Genomic DNA, 17,905 nt, shown 5'->3' on the forward strand with positions numbered 1-17,905 from the left:
TTTGGGCTCTTTGTTTTATAATAATCAGGCAAGCTTGAATTTGCAGGTGAAGAGGCTGTCTGCCGTAAACTGAGAGCAACTGTGAATTAGAGGGCTGTACGTGTGTAAGGCAAGGAAAAGTTGCAAAGCCTAATACAGACTTGCTGGTAATTTGAGTTTCTAATAGCTTAAATTTACAGGAAGTAGTTGAGGGAGAATCATTCTAATTTTAAAAATGAATGTGCCTAAATGATGGATCTCAATATGAGGTTTATAGACAGGTTTGTGAAATGAACGACTGACATCACTGAATATGTTCAAAGCATGAACAACCTTTTTTCCAATTATTATGGCAGCATGCTGAATAGTTCAACCTGCATGTATGCATCTTGAAATGCTCTTGACTGCTGGAAAACAGCTTTTGTTCTGAAAATGTAGAATGGCACCCAAATTATGAATAAGGCCTTGGATTTATTTATTTTTTACTTAAGTTATTGCAAAATGAATTGCCTCAAATTTAATATTTTTGGCCCTGCTGTCGTATTAAGAGACTATATTCAATGGAAATGTGTCAGTTACTCTGAGTATGGCTAATGCACAGTTTAGAAATAGTTCAAATACTCAAAATTTAATGTTGCTTTTAAAAAAAATGAAATTTAAAGTCGGACAAGAATGACATTCAGAAAAATGACTCTGAAGATAGTAATATAATTAAATCTATTTTTTTCTGAAGATAAAAGCACCTCTTGTATATGCACAGTGGTTCAGAAAATATAAAGCATGTAGTTATTGAATTAGCTGTTTTAATTTCATCGAGCTGAATGGTTTTACAGATGGAACATTCAGAAGGAACAGTAATGCAAATAGGGGAACTTTCTCAAGGAATAAACAACCTCACAGTAAGTACTAATTTATCATTCATAACCTCATCGTATGCGCCAATTCAAAACTGAGATGAGATGTATTGCTATGTTAATTACTCATGTTCATTTATAGTTAAAACTCCTACAAGTAAGACTATATTATGGAGTTAAATTAAAAGCACAAATTTGACCTAAGTAAATTTACATTTTAAGGACTGGAATGGAAATACTTATCTCTTTGTAGATTTCATGTGAAATGAATTTATCTATCGTATTGACTTAAGCAAATTTTCATTCGTATTATGAGAAGAGAACTTTAGGCTTTTACATGCATTTTGCAAACCAGTCAAATGCAGAAAGGGATATCTGCATAGGGAAGAGTGTTTAATACATGCCACAATTGCCTTTTGATCGCAGTCTGCATTGCGACATTTGCTGAACTAGCTTTCCAAGGCTATTAGTTATGTACAAATACCAGTAAAGGATATGAGCCACCCTTTATTTGTTGAACATTTACATCTATTTCTCCATACACCTGACATGCTCAAAAGTCAAAGTCTTGTTGCTTATACTATCCATTACCTTAATTCCACACACTATAAACACTATAAATTTCAGAGATTTAAATTTACCTGATAGGAAGTGAAATAGCTAAGCAAATTACTTGTGTGCAACTAGTTTCTACTGTTTCTAATTAGGTTAGTAAACTGGATGTTATATATATTAATTATCTTGAATAAGCTGTTCATAATTTATGCCCATGTAAATTCCCACTAAATCTGTAGAGGATCGAATCACTTACATCTCTGATTTATGAAGTCTACTATGGTTGGTTTTTTTTTTCTTCCAGACTATGTTAAGCCAAGATCAGTTGCTGAATGATGATAGATTTTTAACACCAACGGTTGAGGACTGGTGATGAAGATTCCATGGGACCAACACCGCTCTTAATACCTCAGTTGTATTAGGGGATATGACTGGTCCAGGCTGGGTGCTCTGTTTAAAAATATGCCACTGAAATGTGTGAAACCTTTTAAAGTGCTGTTTTTCACATCTCCCACCCCAACAGCAATGAAAACCCTAAGGTCTAGGTACTTAATACATGCAGTCAAAGAACCTATGCAACATTTTTAGTAGTAGTAAAATTAAGAGTATGTAAATATATTTTAAAGCACAGTGAGTCATTTACTAGTCAGTGATCCATTTTCTATATTTTGTACTTGCTCATGGTGCATATTATTGGGATCGCGTTAGTTTTCTAAGGTTTTCACCCCTTATGAATGGTTAGTACAACCAACACTATGTTTTTCTTCCAGTGTGGTATAATGATCCCCTGGTACGATAAACATGCTAATTATTTACTTGACCACTTCCACTAAAACTGTATCTAATGCAGTGGTTCTCAACCTTGGGTCCCCAGATGTTGGTGGACTGCAACTCCCATCAGCCCTAGCTAGCAAGACAGGGGTGATGGGAGTTGTAGTCCAACAACATCTGGGGACCCAAGGTTGAGAACCACTGATCTAATGTGTCTCCTGTTGGACACTAACACTCACACCCTTTAAAGACTATTCCAGTCCAGTATTCAGTTTTCCTCTCTCCTTCCCAACTTGTGTTCTGCATTGTACAGGAGGCCTGCAATAAGAAAATGTAACGTCCTTTACTTCATAAGGCCAAGTAGTGAAGTGGTCCCCCACTGGCATGATTATTTCTTTCTTTGACAGCATCTCTCATATTGGATAAGCTAGAAAAAACATCTCTGCTCAAGATGCAATGAAAATATTTGTTTGCCTTAATACTGCATTTCTTAAATACTGCAGTTTCACCCTTGCAGTATGCTTACAGTGGATTAATTTCTAAGGATTTGTGCTCGATGAGCTTTTTACCATAGTAGCTGAAAAACAAAGCACTTCTCAGAAAATGATGTTTAGAGAGCATGAACGGACCAAATGGACTACCAGAGCTGGACTTACTTCTTCCTCTCTTCTCTTCTGGCTGTTACTGCCCTGTACAGTACAGAAAATATGCAATGAGTGCTGCAAGTGCCAGAGTTTAATTAGCCAGTTTTGTGAGTGTGAGTGATGGAACTCCAAGAAAAGTTTTGGTGTGGCAAGAAAGGTAATATTGTAAGGACTGCTTTCCTTAATAATGCCTGCTATAAATTTAAGGAATTAATTGGAAGAAGGGGATTACTTTTAACTTTTCAACCTAAATTGTGAAGCAAGCAGTAGCCCTTTCATACACACAGGCTTTTTTTCTCTCAAAGCCTCAGTAGTTCTGCAGATGGAATGTTGTGAGCCTGCCAGAGAGCAGGAGGTTAAGATACGTTTTCCCATTCCATAAATATTCTGGAGGCAGGAGTTTCCACACTATGGGGGCAAATTGTCCTTAATTTACAGCATTTGTTTTACCTACTTTCTTCACTGTAGCATTCACGTGATTGTTATTAGGGCTCTTGTACTGCACACAGCTGCTTCTTGTTTCCTTTAAGAAAATCAGAACACTGTTCTGTCCTGTTCAAAAACTGGCTTTATAGCAAATAGCAGTTCCTTGAACATTTCGTATCTGCTTGCTTTGTTCCTCAATCTTTGCTCATGCAGATCTGCTCTAAAGACCTTCAAGCCTGCTCTAGCGTAGCATTGTGGACATCTACACATCATTAGGCAAGGGTACCACCTGCTGGTGACAAAGTTTCGGTCTCAAAAAACACACATTCCAAATGCAACTTCTGTTGCCATTCTAATAATAATAGCACCACTCTGAATGTCTTTGTTTTGCAAGAGAGGTCAACATACAGCCAGCAGACATCCATTGAATCAAACTGAAAGCTGGGATGGGTGGCAGTTTGGACTTTACTATTAAGTAATGGGTCCTTGAATGGTTGTACAAGATGAATACTTGAAGCATAAACTATTTAATGGCTTTTTAGCCCTGGAGAGCTTTTGAACATATTTATATCTGTGTCATTTCTTACCGTTCTCGAGCTAGTGCATGCTCTTAACTCCAAAAGCATGACAAAGTATGTTGTATGTCATTTTTACAAAGGTGACTGTTGAAGCATATGCATGCATACAACCTGTACTAGGGTTTGTGGTCTGGAGGTGTGTAATGATGCCGCCTCACTGAAGCAAAGCAGGACTGAGTCTGGTCAGTGCTTTGAATGGGTGACTCTCAACGACATGTACTCACCTTAAATTCCGTAAAGGAAAAATGGGTGGCAATAAGTGTAAGAAAATAAAATTGGTTAACAAATGTTCCCAGGAAGGTTTTCCTATCTGGCACACAGGTATGAATGTTGGCTCAGAGAGTTCCATGCGCAACAATCTATGAATACACTTCAAGCCTATTACGTATTAGTGATGTAATATGAATATTTTGAATATGAATAAGCTACACCAAGACTTGCGTGAGCAATATGGCTCAAATGTTTATAAATACATTTCCTAGTTTGTAACCAATATTATCTAGAATAGCTTATTGTGGCAATGTTTACTTTAGAATATTGTTACAGTATGATTAGGCAATGTCATAAAGGCTGGGTGGTTAAGACACTGGAAGACACTCCTTGCAGTGTCTTCCAATGCAGTTTATGCAGGAAACAGCCCTATTTTGTGTCTTAGTCCAAGTACTAGGCATGGTACTTTGGCTATATGGCTCAAGGAAAGCTGCAAGAGGAGGTTTACTGCCCAAGTGCTGTATACATGGTTCTGAAATTGAAGACTAAATCCTGCTAAGACTGATTGCCTGCCACCACCTTCTCTCCTTTGGAAGAGCACCTGCCCAACAGTTAAGCTCTTCATGTTGTCCGACCTTTGGCTTTCATGCTCCAATGGCACCATGGTCCCAACAGACAGGATGGCCTCAACAGTAGATTTCACTTTCTGCTTACTCTTGCATGGTTCTTACAGGAAGCACTGATGTTCCCCCTGGTTTTCTGAGATGGGGTTCACTAAAGCTGGTGGCATGTGAAAAATCCGGGGGCGGGGGGAGAGAGAGAGAGACTACGACAGAGTAATGAACATACTTGAATGGTCATTGTGAAGTAAATTATATTACTGCATCACAAACAAATTTTACAAAACAATTTGATGTTTATGTAAATAAGGACTCTCATATACCAAAAGCCTGCAGTTGAATGGAAAACTGTTAGCTTTCCCTGATAGCCCTTTTAAATGCAGCATTCTTCTACTGGCTATAGAACTACTTTTGGACAAAAGAAACTGTTGGAATTACATACTTGCAACAGCTTGTTAAGCAGCATCTCAGTGCAGAGAAAGGCATAACCTAGCACCATTACTATCAGAAGCATACAAACTGAGAGTGCAGTGTTGGTATAAACATCGGTTGCCATACATCCGGATTATCCCAGACATTTCAGGGATTTCCAACGGCCAAATCCCAGCTATGTCCGGGAAATACCACTCCCATCAACCATCATTTTTACTACCTGCCTTCCATCTCTGCATAACACAAAATTAATATGTACCAACCACTTACTATAAAAGGGATGGTACAACTTCCGGTTTAATAAGCAAAAGTGTTTTCTTTGGCATACCCTATCTTTTCAAGATTAGGCAGACAAGCAAACTGAATCATAGGTGGGGGTCCACACATCAGAATCAGAGTCTCACTGGCAGGGGGAGGCATATGTTCTTTTATCATGCTGTCCGTAATAAAACCAACACTATACTTCCAGCCTGAAATGAAAAAATGGTGGACATAGTTAGAAAGCTTCAGGGCTAGTCTTTCATATTAATTACTTGTCTATTATATCACCTTAAGAATACATCAGATATGTCTACTATGTGCTATCCAGAGAGGATTCTATCATGATCCAAACACATTTAGCTCTCTCATCCAGAAGAGCTTCCAGATTCAGTTCCATAAAGCGACAACCCCTGAATTGAATGAGTGAGACCATCATGCATGGCAGGAAACCAGTGGTCCATCAGATAGTTCTGGACTTCCCCACCATGCTGGGTGGAGGCTGATGGGAAACTGGAGCCCAGCAACACATTAACCACTCCTGATGGGTAGCCTTCAGATCTCCAGCTGACAGTTTGATGCACATTCCAAGGACGTAACTAGAACCTAGTAAAGCCCTTACTGAATCTTACAGACAGCATGGACAGCATTTATAAAATGCAAACCATCTATATGGGGCAGGCTCCTAGTCTTAAACCAAGGCGGGGGGGGGGAGTTGATGGTTGTTCCTTGGAGCTGCTGTTCCTTCTTCCCCTCTCACCTCCCTCAAAAGAAAATCCTAACCATCATGATTCCTGTGGTTACCCCCAAAGAAAAGTCTTAACACCTGATGTTTTTGTCTTACTAGTAAAATATCATTTTGCTTTGCAAGGGTACTTGGGGTGCATCATCAACGACAACCAGGAAAAATGATCAATGACAGAAAAATTCATAAACTTTAAAAGCTCACTAGAATTTATCTAACATCACAGCAAGGCAAACTTATCCCTACACTAGAAGTGTGCCATACTCAAATTATTTGCATACAAGTAGAAGCTTCATTAGTCTGTAAAGCTGGAGTCACTTACCCTGAGGTGGTCTGTCCAAAGTGTACCACAGTTTAAACTGATCCGGGTGATTTGCTGCTACATCTTCAAGCTCTGGTCTCAATAATATATCTTCTTCTGTCTGTTGGTAGAAGGTCAGTTAAACATCCACAAAGTACAATAATTGGGAGATTCACGCACACACACCTCTCTTAATAACTTTTATGCACCGTTGTTTCTAACTTCACTGCCCCCTCTTATTTTTACCGGTACCTTATTAGGTAAAATGAATCGGCTCCTCAAAAGTTTAGCATTGAGGCTACGATACCCTTTGCTTAGAACAGAATTTCAGTGAAACGGAGCAAACTGACCTTACTTCTGAGTAAGTGTGATTAACATTAACTTTCTGGCCAAACTTTCTGGTTTATCCTGGATGGGAAAATGCATACAAGCTGCCTTCTCTGGCCGCCTCCTAACACTCAAACTGTTGCTTGTCAAATCCCTGTTTGAGTTTTTCTCTGTGGTTATCCTTTGTGATAACCACAGAGAAAAATGAATAAACTGGAGAAGTCTACTCACCTGGTTAGCAAAAAGAAGGTAACACTTGGTGTTATCTTTGGGGTCCTTTGTAATGTGACGAATTAGTTGAAGCATTGGAGTAATTCCTATCAAAACAAAAGCAACAAATTTTCCATTCCCACAAGCAGAGACACTTAATGCTGCCTTATTATCCTAATTGGATTTTTAAAAAGATTTTAGATTAGTCCATCCCAGATTTTGTTTGACTAGCTGTAAAAGAAGACAAGGGGAAATGGACTGCATAGCAGTAGTGCTTGATGATTAGCCTGCATTTATTATATTCAGTGTAGCTGAATTCACACTCCAGACTAAATCTCTTAGCTTGGTAAGTACATTCCTAAGGATGATGGTGATAGTCAATAATAATAATATTTAGTTATTTCTACCCCGCCCATCTGGCTGGGTTTCCCCAGCCACCCAGTAGGATCAATACTACCTGCTCCAAGATTGTAACTATTTCAGAATTACTGCATGACCCCAAGCTCTTGTGCTTAGGCTGTGTTTTCACTGAACCAGACAGTTATAGATCACTCAGTTCTCAAATCGATGTTGGCCAGAGCGTTACTAGGGTCCAACATGGAAAGCACTCCTGCCTCTTAGTGGCCCCACAATTGCCCCACAAGAATGCAGCCACAGCTTCTCCCACCCAGCTCTTCCTGCAATGCTACCTTCCACCCTTCTGCCATGGGGCAAAAGAAGACTTCTCCAGCAGGTGAAACGAAACAGTGGACAATGCAACTGAATACTGAGCTGAATGAAGGGCAGACCACTGCCATATCATCCATTGCTGAAAGAGGCAGCAGGAATCTTAAATCAGGCCCAAGTAAATGTATTTTGTATAAATGCAACACTTCTATACTGTTGATAAGTTATAATGGGCCAAAGGGTGACAGAGGCTTTGGTTATCACATAATGCCATCTACTGAGTTAAAACCAGGGGTCAACAAATACTAGAATGGCTTGTCAAACAGCCTCCCCCACACACTGAGTCCTCTGGCATGAATATGGGAAAGCCTCAAGCTAGCCCCACCCAAAGTTTTATGATCACATAAAATATATGCAGTAACTTTAGTTCTTGCCATGTGCTCAACCCTATCTGTCCCCTCACCAAGGCATAATATCGTACCTGTTCCTCCAGCTATCATTCCAACATGTTTTGCAACCCTTATCCTTGCTTCAGACTTCTTATCTGGCTTGATAGAAAATTTACCTGTGTGAAAATGAGATTACAGCTGTCAAGGCAAACCAAAGAGTGAACGATTTCAGCAGCATTTAATCACTGCGCTATGCAACACTGCTCTTTAAATCTGCAATCCTATGTAAACCTACTGAAACAGTAGGCTTTACCTCCAAGTAAACACCTGAAAGCTACCAACATGAGTCTGACCAAACTGCGGGAGGCAGAGGAAGACAGGAGTGCCTGGCGTGCTCTGGCCTATGGGGTCACGAAGAGTCGGACATGACTAAACAACTAAACAACAACAAAACACAGGATTGAGCTACACAGCTACTCATCATATTAACAGTGAGGCAATATAGTTTAGCCAGTAGAAGCCAGGATTTATAGGTTGGAGTACGTTGCTTCATTTACAGCAGCTAACATGGAATAGAAAACTATGTAATTAAGGCTGTAATTCTATGCATAGTTACTTGAGAGTACGTCCCACTGCACACTGGGACTTACTTTCAAGTAAACAGGCATAGGACTGCACTGTAAGAGAAGGTATTGATGCACATGTATTTTTAAAAGGACTGGAGTTAGCAATTATCTTAGCAAAAAAAATAAAACTATTATTTAAAGCATTTTTATCCTACCCTTCAGTTTCAAAAAGAAAAGAGGTGCCCAGAGCAGCTTACAAACCATAGAATCATAGAGTTGGAAGAGACCACAAGGGCAATCCAGTCCAACCCCCTGCCAAGCAGGAAACACCATATCACCAAATGTAAGTGATATGTTTGGAAATTGCTCTGGGCAGTCTGGTCTTCTTTAAATTTTGAGTTTTCCTCTTTCTTTTTCTCTACCCATCTTTTTTTTTTCCTTTTGTGTCATGTCTTTTAGTTTATAAGCCTGAGGTGAGTGACACAAGAGAGAGAGAAAAGGATTGGTAGGAAGAAAGAAAAAGGCAAACTCGTGGCACTGTTTTTCAATTGTAGAGTTCATGTAATGACAGGCTGGAATTGAAAGATTTCCATAAGTGGAGGGTCCAAATATTTGTGATATCTCAGCAGAACTGATGAAGAGGCCCTGCTGTCCACTCTCTCTCCCTTCCATAGAGCCTGATGAAATGACTGCTCCAGTTCTACTGCAGCACATGATAGCTTAAATGATTTAGAGATGCACATAATCTTGAAGCCGCCCTGCTTCAGCTGAGATGCTGTCACTCTTATCTTGATGATTTCTGACCATCTCTGTCTCTCAAGAGCACCATCACTGTTCAGTTGTCACAAATTCCTGTTGATTACCCTCTTTGGCATTCTAACGTGTAAGGTCCTCTGTTGGTTGCTCATGAGTAAGCAGGAAAAACTCCAAGTTTCCTTTAATAGTTTTATTGTGCAAACTATGTACAGTGCAGAGCTATTGAAATCATGTCTATATCAAGCATCGTCAGAATCCGGGAATGGCCCCTTCCTGTTCTGACCCCAACAAAAGAGTTTCGGTATACGGAAACCCTGCCTCCCATCCTTTCGTTTCACCCCTCAACGCCTTTGGGGCACCGGAAGCTTGGTGTCTCCTTCCTCGCCCCTTGAGAGAGAGGAGTGCGGGGTCTCTCCAGCATCCTCAGAGCCCTTTCCCTCCATGCCCTGAAAAGCCAGCCCTTCCCTGCTGGAATCCTCGCTGCTCCCTCTGCTGCCAAAGGAGGTGCTGCTGGTCAAGTGGGACCGGGGCTCTCTGTAACATCCCGAGAGCCCTTCCACCACCTTGCGCTGCACCGGGGACAGTTCCCTGACATAACGTTACAGTGTTCGGACAACAGGTGAAATGCTGCCCCGAATATCTTCTTCATCACATCATCTAGCAGCTATTTTAAGCATCTGGATTCTGTGACCTTATTGTACCTGACCCCTTGTACACCAGAAGTCCATTAGGTCCTCTGAAGTCAATGGTATCACCAATCTTCATGTTGTCTAAATGCTGGGACATCTTCCCACCTTCTGGAAACTTGGGGTGAATGTTTTTGTAGTAAACCTGTTTGAAGAGGAAGTGGGGGAACACACAACAGTGGTAGATAGAATTTAGCCATTTTACTTTGAAGGCAACGGTGAGATGCAATGGAAAGGAGTAAATAACAACATTTTCCACTCTGCCCTTTGGGCTAAAACCAAGTGTAACAATTGTCTTTTATTACACAAAACATGAAATAGAACCCAGAAAATCCCAGGTTTCCCAGAGTTTGTAACAAACAAAAAAACTCACTGCACTTCTATTTACCCTACCAGATAAACTTTAAGAACTCAAGAGTCTAAAGTACTAAGTTTTTTGGATAAGCTTTTGGTAAGGAGTCATCCTAGAAGTAAGCGGGGGGGGGGGGGGCTGTAGTCATTCAGATGTTGCTGGACTCCAACTCCCATCATGGCCAATGGTCAGGAATGATGAGTGTTATAGTCCAACATCTGGACAACCACAGGTTCCCCACCCTTTCTATGACATCCTTCCCCCAGAACAGCAAAAGATTCACTTTTCACATTACAAAGTGTTACAGAGCATTACACAATATGCTCACAAGTCACTAATCTTTATATCAAAGCCGAAACATCCTATATTTAGCATGGCTGGCATAACATTGGCCCTGCCCTTCGGTTTTATACAAAAGCCTGAAATTGACATATTTATCGGATTTAAGTTTTTTCAACCTCTTTATCCCATGCCTAGACAACTTTCACCTGCCACATTTGTGTGCATCAGGCAGAGGAGCAGGTGGATAAATGATGGAGGCGCCTGTGTTAATACTTCCCTGTGCGCAATGATTCTTTCCAAGCCTCGCAAGAATCCTGGGTTAGATTAAATGTTGCTACTATACACAAGAGAGGACAAAACCCCACAACAGAGTAACATACAAGGATGGCTTGAGAAGAAGTCATTAATTTATCCAACTCAAGTTTTTCCATCCTAATGCAGTTACTGAAGTAATGAATGATCCAGCCACTGGGGTGGGGGGGGGGAGTCACTTGCACACACACTGGTCTTTCAATACTTCCAGTGCTGAAGAAAATAATAATAATAAAGTTGCTTTGGAGTTACATTTGTTCCAATGCATCACTGAAGAAAGAACCAGCTGTTTTTGTACTTCATCTTCCTACTGTCAAGATGTAACCAGGATTTTGAAAGCTTATTCCCTGCATAAAGCAGCACATTTAACATGCAACTATACATTTGATCTGGGGGGGGGGTGCAAGATCAGTACAAAGTTCTGTGGCTGGCATTCAAGATATACATCATTACATCCCCCCACCCCTATAACCCACTAAATCCAGCAGAACCTGAGGACATACTCAGTCCCCACAGTAGAACCAATCCTCAAAACACCCATGAGAGCACTTTAAGGTCATTGTACTCACACACCCAAATGTGAGTTGTGTTTTATTTTCAGTGCCTAGACAGACAAGTCTCTGTTAACATGTATAATAAAGGAAGCGGATGCAAAGCGTATTTCCCATCATTTCCACACCATTCTCCGATTCCAGAATGAGCCCATACACTTTAAAAATAGGTTAATAATAACCTAGTGTGCTTCTTCAGACATAAATTTAAAAATGATCCAATTTCTGATTGCAAATTGTAATTGAGACCCATGTTTATATGAGAAATAGAACCAAAATCCAAGCGGATCAAGCTACCAGCATTGAATAACTTTAAATATAATACCTTTATGATTAAATCAACATAGCCTCTCACTTCATCACTAGAAACTGGAGTGTAGGCCCGGATCACAAGGTTACCGTCCACTTTGGCAGAGAGATACACGTGTTGGCCTAGGTGGGAGAAACTGTTAACTTTTCATTCCAAAGTTCATAATAGCATTAACAAACTAGCTAAACTAGTTGGGCTGCTGAAAATTTACATTTTTTAAAAGAGAGAGAGGGGGGAAAGAAAGAAAGAAAGAAAAAGAAAGAAAGAAAGAAAGAAAGAAAGAAAGAAAGAAAGAAAGAAAGAAAGATTCATAGCTGTGAACATAAGCTTGAAAACACATGGAAATCAATTTCAGGAAGATGAGGAATTGGAAACCAACACAATCTCACATTATGCTTGCAAACATCATTATTTTTAAGCTGTTGCTCCAAGAAAAGTCTGTACAATCTTAATTTGCTTCCACTGACATTGGAGTTGAGTCAGTTCTGAAGAGTTTCCAGAGTGATTTTCCAGAGGTGGGGTGTTGTCACCTAAAAGGCTCTGTGTTAGAAATCATAATAGGCAGCCATGCTTACCTACAGGCAAGCCCAATATATGTTTCGATGACGGAAGTTGAAACCGAAATCTTCTGGTATCGTGACTGATCTCCTGTAAAAACACAAAAAGGTGGGTACTGTAGGGTTGTGCTGTGTAACAAAACATTCCAAAACTTCAAATTTTTAAAGTCGCATAATACTCTACATGGATTTGCTTTGATTAGCAGAATAGGCACTACTACAGGTGTCACATAATGCACATTCCACATTTGTAAGAACTTGGTTCTTTATTCCTGCATTGCAGGGGGTTGGACTAGATGACCCTTGGTGTACCCTCCAATTCTACAGTTCTATGGTCATTTAGTGTGGAAGCACCTGCATTTTGCATGTAATCAGAACAGCTTTGTGTGCTTTCATCTCTTCACTTGTTTTTTCAATCTTGCTTCCCAGCCAAGCTCCTTAAAAAGCTTACAGGTAAAATTATACACTTGGCAAACAATACCTTCCACTTTTCCTTAGCTTCTGCCCTGTTTTACTTCAGCCAATCATCTGGCACTGACTTACGATTGGCTTAAGAACAAAAGAGGGGCCATGCTAGATAATCTGGTGTGTTTTGCCTCCTACAGGGCTCAATCAGATATTTCTGGGACACTTATGAGCAGGACATAAATGCATTTAGGCAAATCCATCTGACCCTTTTGCCCCAGCCACAGTGTTTGCTTCCCCACTCTGTCCATGCAATGGCTGTTTAGGGATGTGGCATTCTTCTTTCACTTGAAGAAAGTCACTTGGTTCATTACATTGCACAACAAATTCTGACATAAGTCATGTCTCTGAAATAAAAGTAGCCATTTCTTCTAGATCTTGAGGTGCTGAACACGAATGCAACAATGAAAACAAAAAAAAAATGACTAGGCCTACTGTTTCATAGAGATGTGCAAAGGTTTACTATATAATCGAAGAATATGCACATGCAACATGCATCGGTAAAGCCAGCTTCTACACCCAGTGCCGCTTTCCCTGTCACTTGCATAGCTGTTCAGGATCATCTCTGGGCAGCGTCCAACAGAAGTCCGCAAACATGGCAGCAGACCACTTCCCCTGGAATCGTTTCTCCATTGTTGCAATTTCCTGATGAAAACTCATCACTAGCCATTAGGGTGGGTCATAAAAAAAAAATTTTCAAAAATGTTTAGTACACCGTTTGCTTAATTGTTCCATATATTTTTTTCAAAACCATTGGTTTTTCATGTAAATTATCAACATGTTTTATCTTAAATAAATAAATATTGCAGAAAATAATAGTATGCAACTATTATTGCTCTACATAAAACCTAAAATTTATGTTTATTAGTTCACAATTTAACATACTGAGAATTAAATGAGTCAAATTCCTATGTTTTTATCACTCGTGGTGAGGCAAAATTTCAATTTGTAGGAGCAGGGTCTAAATATTAACCGATTTGTCCCAAATTTGAAATTTAACTATGTTTATACCATACGCCTGAGATAAGATCAAGGGAGGAAACATTTTCGATTTTTTTTTAATGACCCACCCTACTAGCCCTACCACAGTTGTCGGGAAAGAAATTCAAGTGGGAATGGAGAAAGTGGATCTTTAAGGACATATTGCAGCCAGGTCTGTGATACAGTGACAACATGTCCTCGACCAGTTCCTTGTAGTTTTCTGCTCTGACATTCCCGTGGAAGCTAGCTGACACCAGACAAAACACATCCCAAGCTTTTTTTCTCATCACCCTGAATGATTCCAAGGACATTCATCAGGCCATTTACATCATAGCAGAACATAAGGTCATCTTCATGACTAGCGTGAATCGAAGTCACTCAGACAATTTCCTTCAGAAGATTCCATTGCTGGTGTCTTGATCCCTGTTACTCCGCTTTGGCCTTGCACAGCTCTACAGCTCACAAAACAAGACTGTTCAGTTCTTCTTGTGTAAGAATGTGTGGAGTTTGAAATACAGTGTTGCCAAATGAAACTGTGTACTCAATATGGACTGGGTCATTTATACATGATCATCTTTGTATCTCCTAAACAAGAGCCAAGCAACTAATGTTAATGTCATTTTTGTGCTCAGCACCTTGAAATTAGTAAAGTGTGGCTATTTTTATTTCAGAGGCATTTTGTGCATTGCGCAGTGATTTGGCGCAGAGATACAGCCGTAACACAGGGAAAATATGTCAAAGTTCATTTCTTTCTATGAAATGCAAACACCTAGGAGGGGTTCTAGTTCAGTGACAGAATACACAGCTTAGGTCCAAGCTGTGTGAAAGACCCTACTCCCTCATCCAAACCTGCCTGGGTTTTGAGATCTTCAGCAGAGGCTTTTCTCTCAGTCCCACCACCCTCACAGGCAAGCTTGGTGGGGACGCAGGAGAGGGCCTTCTCAGTAGCTGCTCCCAGACTCTGGAACTCCCTCCCAAGAGAAGCTGGAGTAGCTCCTTACTTGCTCTCCTTCTGGCAGCTGAATACTTTCCTGCTCCAACAGGCTTTTAGGAATTGACTTCTTTTAATTAAAGGGCTGGTGCCATGTTGCTTTTAGGGTAATTATATTTTTAAAGCAGATTTTATATATGTGTATAGTTTTAATTATATCAATGTTTAATTGTATTTTAATGATTGGTTTTTTCTATGTTTTTAGTTATTCTTGGTTTTTATCTGCAAGCTGCATTGATTTCTGTCAGGGAAACACAAGGTATAAATAAATCTAACAATAAAAGCAAAAGATTCTTAATCTCAGAGTCAAGGGTTCGAGCCCCACACTGGGCAAAAGATTCCTGCATTGCATCCAGTTGACCTTTGTTGTCCCTTACAACTCTACAATTCTATGATTCTAAAAATAAAGAGCACAACTTTTGCATGTATGAAGCCCCTGGTTTAATCCCTGGTATCTCCAATTAAAAGGAACTCGTCCTGGAGAACTACTGTCAGCCACAGTAGACAATACTATTGTGGACGGACCAATGGCTTAATTCAGTATAAGACCACTTAGTGCATTCAAATCATATAAGAACAGATAATTTACCTCTCTCTCTCTCAAACACAATGCATACTTGATATTTGGATCTTGTAAAGTAATTTGACCTTTCTTCTTCCGAGAGGCCATTGGTTTAAAAACCAACAATGCAACAGATATTGCAACCACCATCCCAACAATCATTAAAGAGAGATCCTGGAAGAGAGAGGGGGGAAACACACACACAAAGTAAGTACTGTTGCATGCGCCACCCCAATCTCTGAGTGGTGCAAGATGCCAGGGGTTCCAGGCACTTACCCAAGGTTCAGTTCCTCAGAATGAGGGACAGCAGAGACTGTGGTGTCTTTAGGGTATATGGTTTATCTACACATATATACAACCTGTGCCTAAGATAGAAGGGCTCCCAGCATTATCACCCCATAAAGTTTTGCTTCTCCCATAGTCACAATCTTGGAATCAAACAGAAATCAAGCATGGCTCTCACTCTCTGGCTTCTGCCTGCCAGTTCATACACACACTGGCCATTGTCCTTCCAATAACCAGCCAGGTGAGGGAAGGGGGCCCACCCACCCATCTGACCTCTGGCACAAAGCAATCTCCTTTGTTATACCAATGGCCCTACTTAGGGCCATTAACTCACCAAAAAGCTTACTTCAGCACTTGAATCCTCCATTAGTTTTTAACCCTTGCTGAATCCAGGACCCCAGGAATAAGAAAAGGGACTCAAGCATCATGCAGGCTAACCACCCCACAAACTCTCAATAAGTATCGACCAAACACTGAATGTGCTGCAGGTGTAAGGCTTTGCTACACAGTTGTGCCAGTTTAGCATCACATTTCCATAGTAGTTTTCAGCCCCGAACCAATGTGCTTTTCAGCCCCTTCCAATTCCATGCAGTAGATATCCCTGAGAAACAGAAGCTTGCTCAAAGCAATACTGTGAGTCAAATGGTAAAGCAAGAATCTGAGCCTTGAATTTCTCAAGGACAATTGCAGGCAGGAAAGATTGGCTTAACTGCATGTTGTGTGCAAGGCTCAGGATAAAGTACCAAAGTGCACAGAACCAGTCCTACAAGAACCAATCTAATCCAAAAACCACCTCTCTCATTTCAAGTCAAGACACTTGTTGTGCACTTGGCAATCATCATCAGAGGTGGATTTGGGGTTCAGCCACACTAGACGCAGAGCCTCAGGTGGGAGGAGCACCGCAACTATGATTTAGAATGGAGCAAGATAGTGCTGAATTTCAGCATCACACAGGGCACTGCTGAAATTTGGGAACCCAAGATTTGTCACTGTCATCAACCCTCACTTTTATACACACAGTCACTTACACCAGTAGTTCTGCAGACCCCAGGGAGCCCGTGTAGCCCACCCAGAGGGTCCATGGCACATGACAAAACCTACTGTAGAGGTATCAAAATTTTCAAAAGTAAGAGTCCATGGCTTGTTTTTCGTTTTTTTAGAAACACGGGGTACTTAGTTAATTGGGAACCACAAACTTGCATGGATGAGGCTGCCAGCTTTTCAGTCAGCCCCTCCACACAGTGCCTTAATGTTTCTCTGCAGGGTTGCAAAAAAGCTTCAGCTGCGCATTTCTGAAGACCAATAGGCAGCTAAAAGGCACAAGAGCAGGTCTGGCCATCCCCCACCCCCTGTAAGTTGGCAACCCTAATTACACTCTCAAAGAAATAAGGAAATGATGAGAACAACTCTACCCTTCTATCACCCTTCTAGCACACACCTCGTTTGACTGAGGAAGGAAAAGCTGTTGAGAAAGCAACTCATCTGAAGCAGTTTATTTTCAGTTATTCGCCTTCACTCATTACCGCGCAGCCCTAAACTCTGCAAGAATCCATATCCCGAATGCCAGTGGCAACGACTCATTGGGGAGAATGGTAAACAAAGGCAGCTGAGGCGAATGGCCTTTTAAGGCACCTGGGCGTACAAAGGGCACTTGCGTCCCGGGCTGCCTTCGCTGGGGTGGGAGGGAGAGGCGCCCCTTGGAGCCCCACTCCACCCGCCCGACGCCGCTTTCCTCACCACACTGGACTCCATGATCCACGAACGCAGGTCTACCCCGGAGCGCGCGACCGGCTTGGCAGCGGGACCTGACGCCACTCTTGCCTCAGGTGTTTATGGCCCGCTCTCTCTCCTCCTCTCTGGCGTGCTAACGCCTCCGGGAGCTTTTCCCGCCCAGCTTAAAGTTAAAGAGCAAAGTCCCTCGTTTGCGAAACCAACCGGTTCCCTAGCTTCTTGCGACAGCTGCACGGCCTGTTGCAGAGCGCGCTTCTGAAGCGCCTTCGGGACCTCGACGCGCCTCGCGTCTCTGAACGGTTTCTGCTCAGGGCGTAGGCAGGCTTCATGTTGGGGAAGGGAAAACTTGTTAGTTAAGTATTGGTTTTTCTTGTTGGGAGGCGGCAGCTGCCCCCTGCCCGCCTTCGCTTGGTTACGCCCATGGTCCAGGGGTTGGCAGAATGTACCAAGCGGCCTTTTTTTTAGGGGAGGAGGTGATTGTTCTTAATTTTCATTTTCCAACACACACAAAAAAACCTTAATGACAACAGTTTGAGCAAAGGAAGGAAGGATG

General features: G+C 41.3%; 2 protein-coding genes across 12 annotated transcripts in view; one reads left to right on the forward strand and one right to left on the reverse strand.

The window, feature by feature from the left end:
* PPFIBP2 (PPFIA binding protein 2) overlaps positions 1-2,191 on the forward strand; it is a 109,977-nt gene extending 107,786 nt beyond the window's left edge. For 5 of the 11 annotated variants that reach the window (XM_033151927.1, XM_033151991.1, XM_033151982.1 and 2 more), the window contains 2 exons: positions 813-878; positions 1,693-2,189. In XM_033151927.1, coding sequence (XP_033007818.1) covers positions 813-878; positions 1,693-1,761 — 135 coding nt within the window. In that variant the 3' untranslated portion in view covers positions 1,762-2,189. Of the gene's footprint in view, positions 1-812; positions 879-1,692 lie in introns of all 11 variants that reach the window. The other 6 variants (XM_033151935.1, XM_033151945.1, XM_033151916.1 and 3 more) reach the window with 3 other exon arrangements.
* Positions 2,192-4,873: 2,682 nt separating this feature from the next.
* On the reverse strand, positions 4,874-17,431 carry LOC117048318 (NADH-cytochrome b5 reductase 2). The gene is made up of 9 exons (XM_033152022.1): positions 17,359-17,431; positions 15,364-15,510; positions 12,356-12,428; positions 11,796-11,902; positions 9,989-10,118; positions 8,058-8,141; positions 6,932-7,017; positions 6,395-6,494; positions 4,874-5,539 (listed from the first exon to the last, which is right to left on the reverse strand). The coding sequence occupies exons 1-9, from the start codon at positions 17,371-17,373 to the stop codon at positions 5,367-5,369; spliced, it is 915 nt and encodes a 304-aa protein (XP_033007913.1). The 5' UTR covers positions 17,374-17,431; the 3' UTR covers positions 4,874-5,366.
* Positions 17,432-17,905: the final 474 nt, after the last annotated feature.

This window comes from Lacerta agilis, chromosome 1 (genome assembly GCF_009819535.1).
Source record: "Lacerta agilis isolate rLacAgi1 chromosome 1, rLacAgi1.pri, whole genome shotgun sequence".
In the NCBI taxonomy this organism is placed as follows: Eukaryota; Metazoa; Chordata; class Lepidosauria; order Squamata; family Lacertidae; genus Lacerta; species Lacerta agilis.

Bases quoted from the DNA above. Each gene is read 5' to 3' on its own strand.
- LOC117048318 (XM_033152022.1), bottom strand. The intron at 12,429-15,363 runs GTAAATTATCTG...GTGTTTTTACAG, and splicing joins TGTGTTTGAGAGAGAGAGAG to GAGATCAGTCACGATACCAG. The intron at 10,119-11,795 runs GTATTATATTTA...CTCTTCAAACAG, and splicing joins ATGTTGATTTAATCATAAAG to GTTTACTACAAAAACATTCA.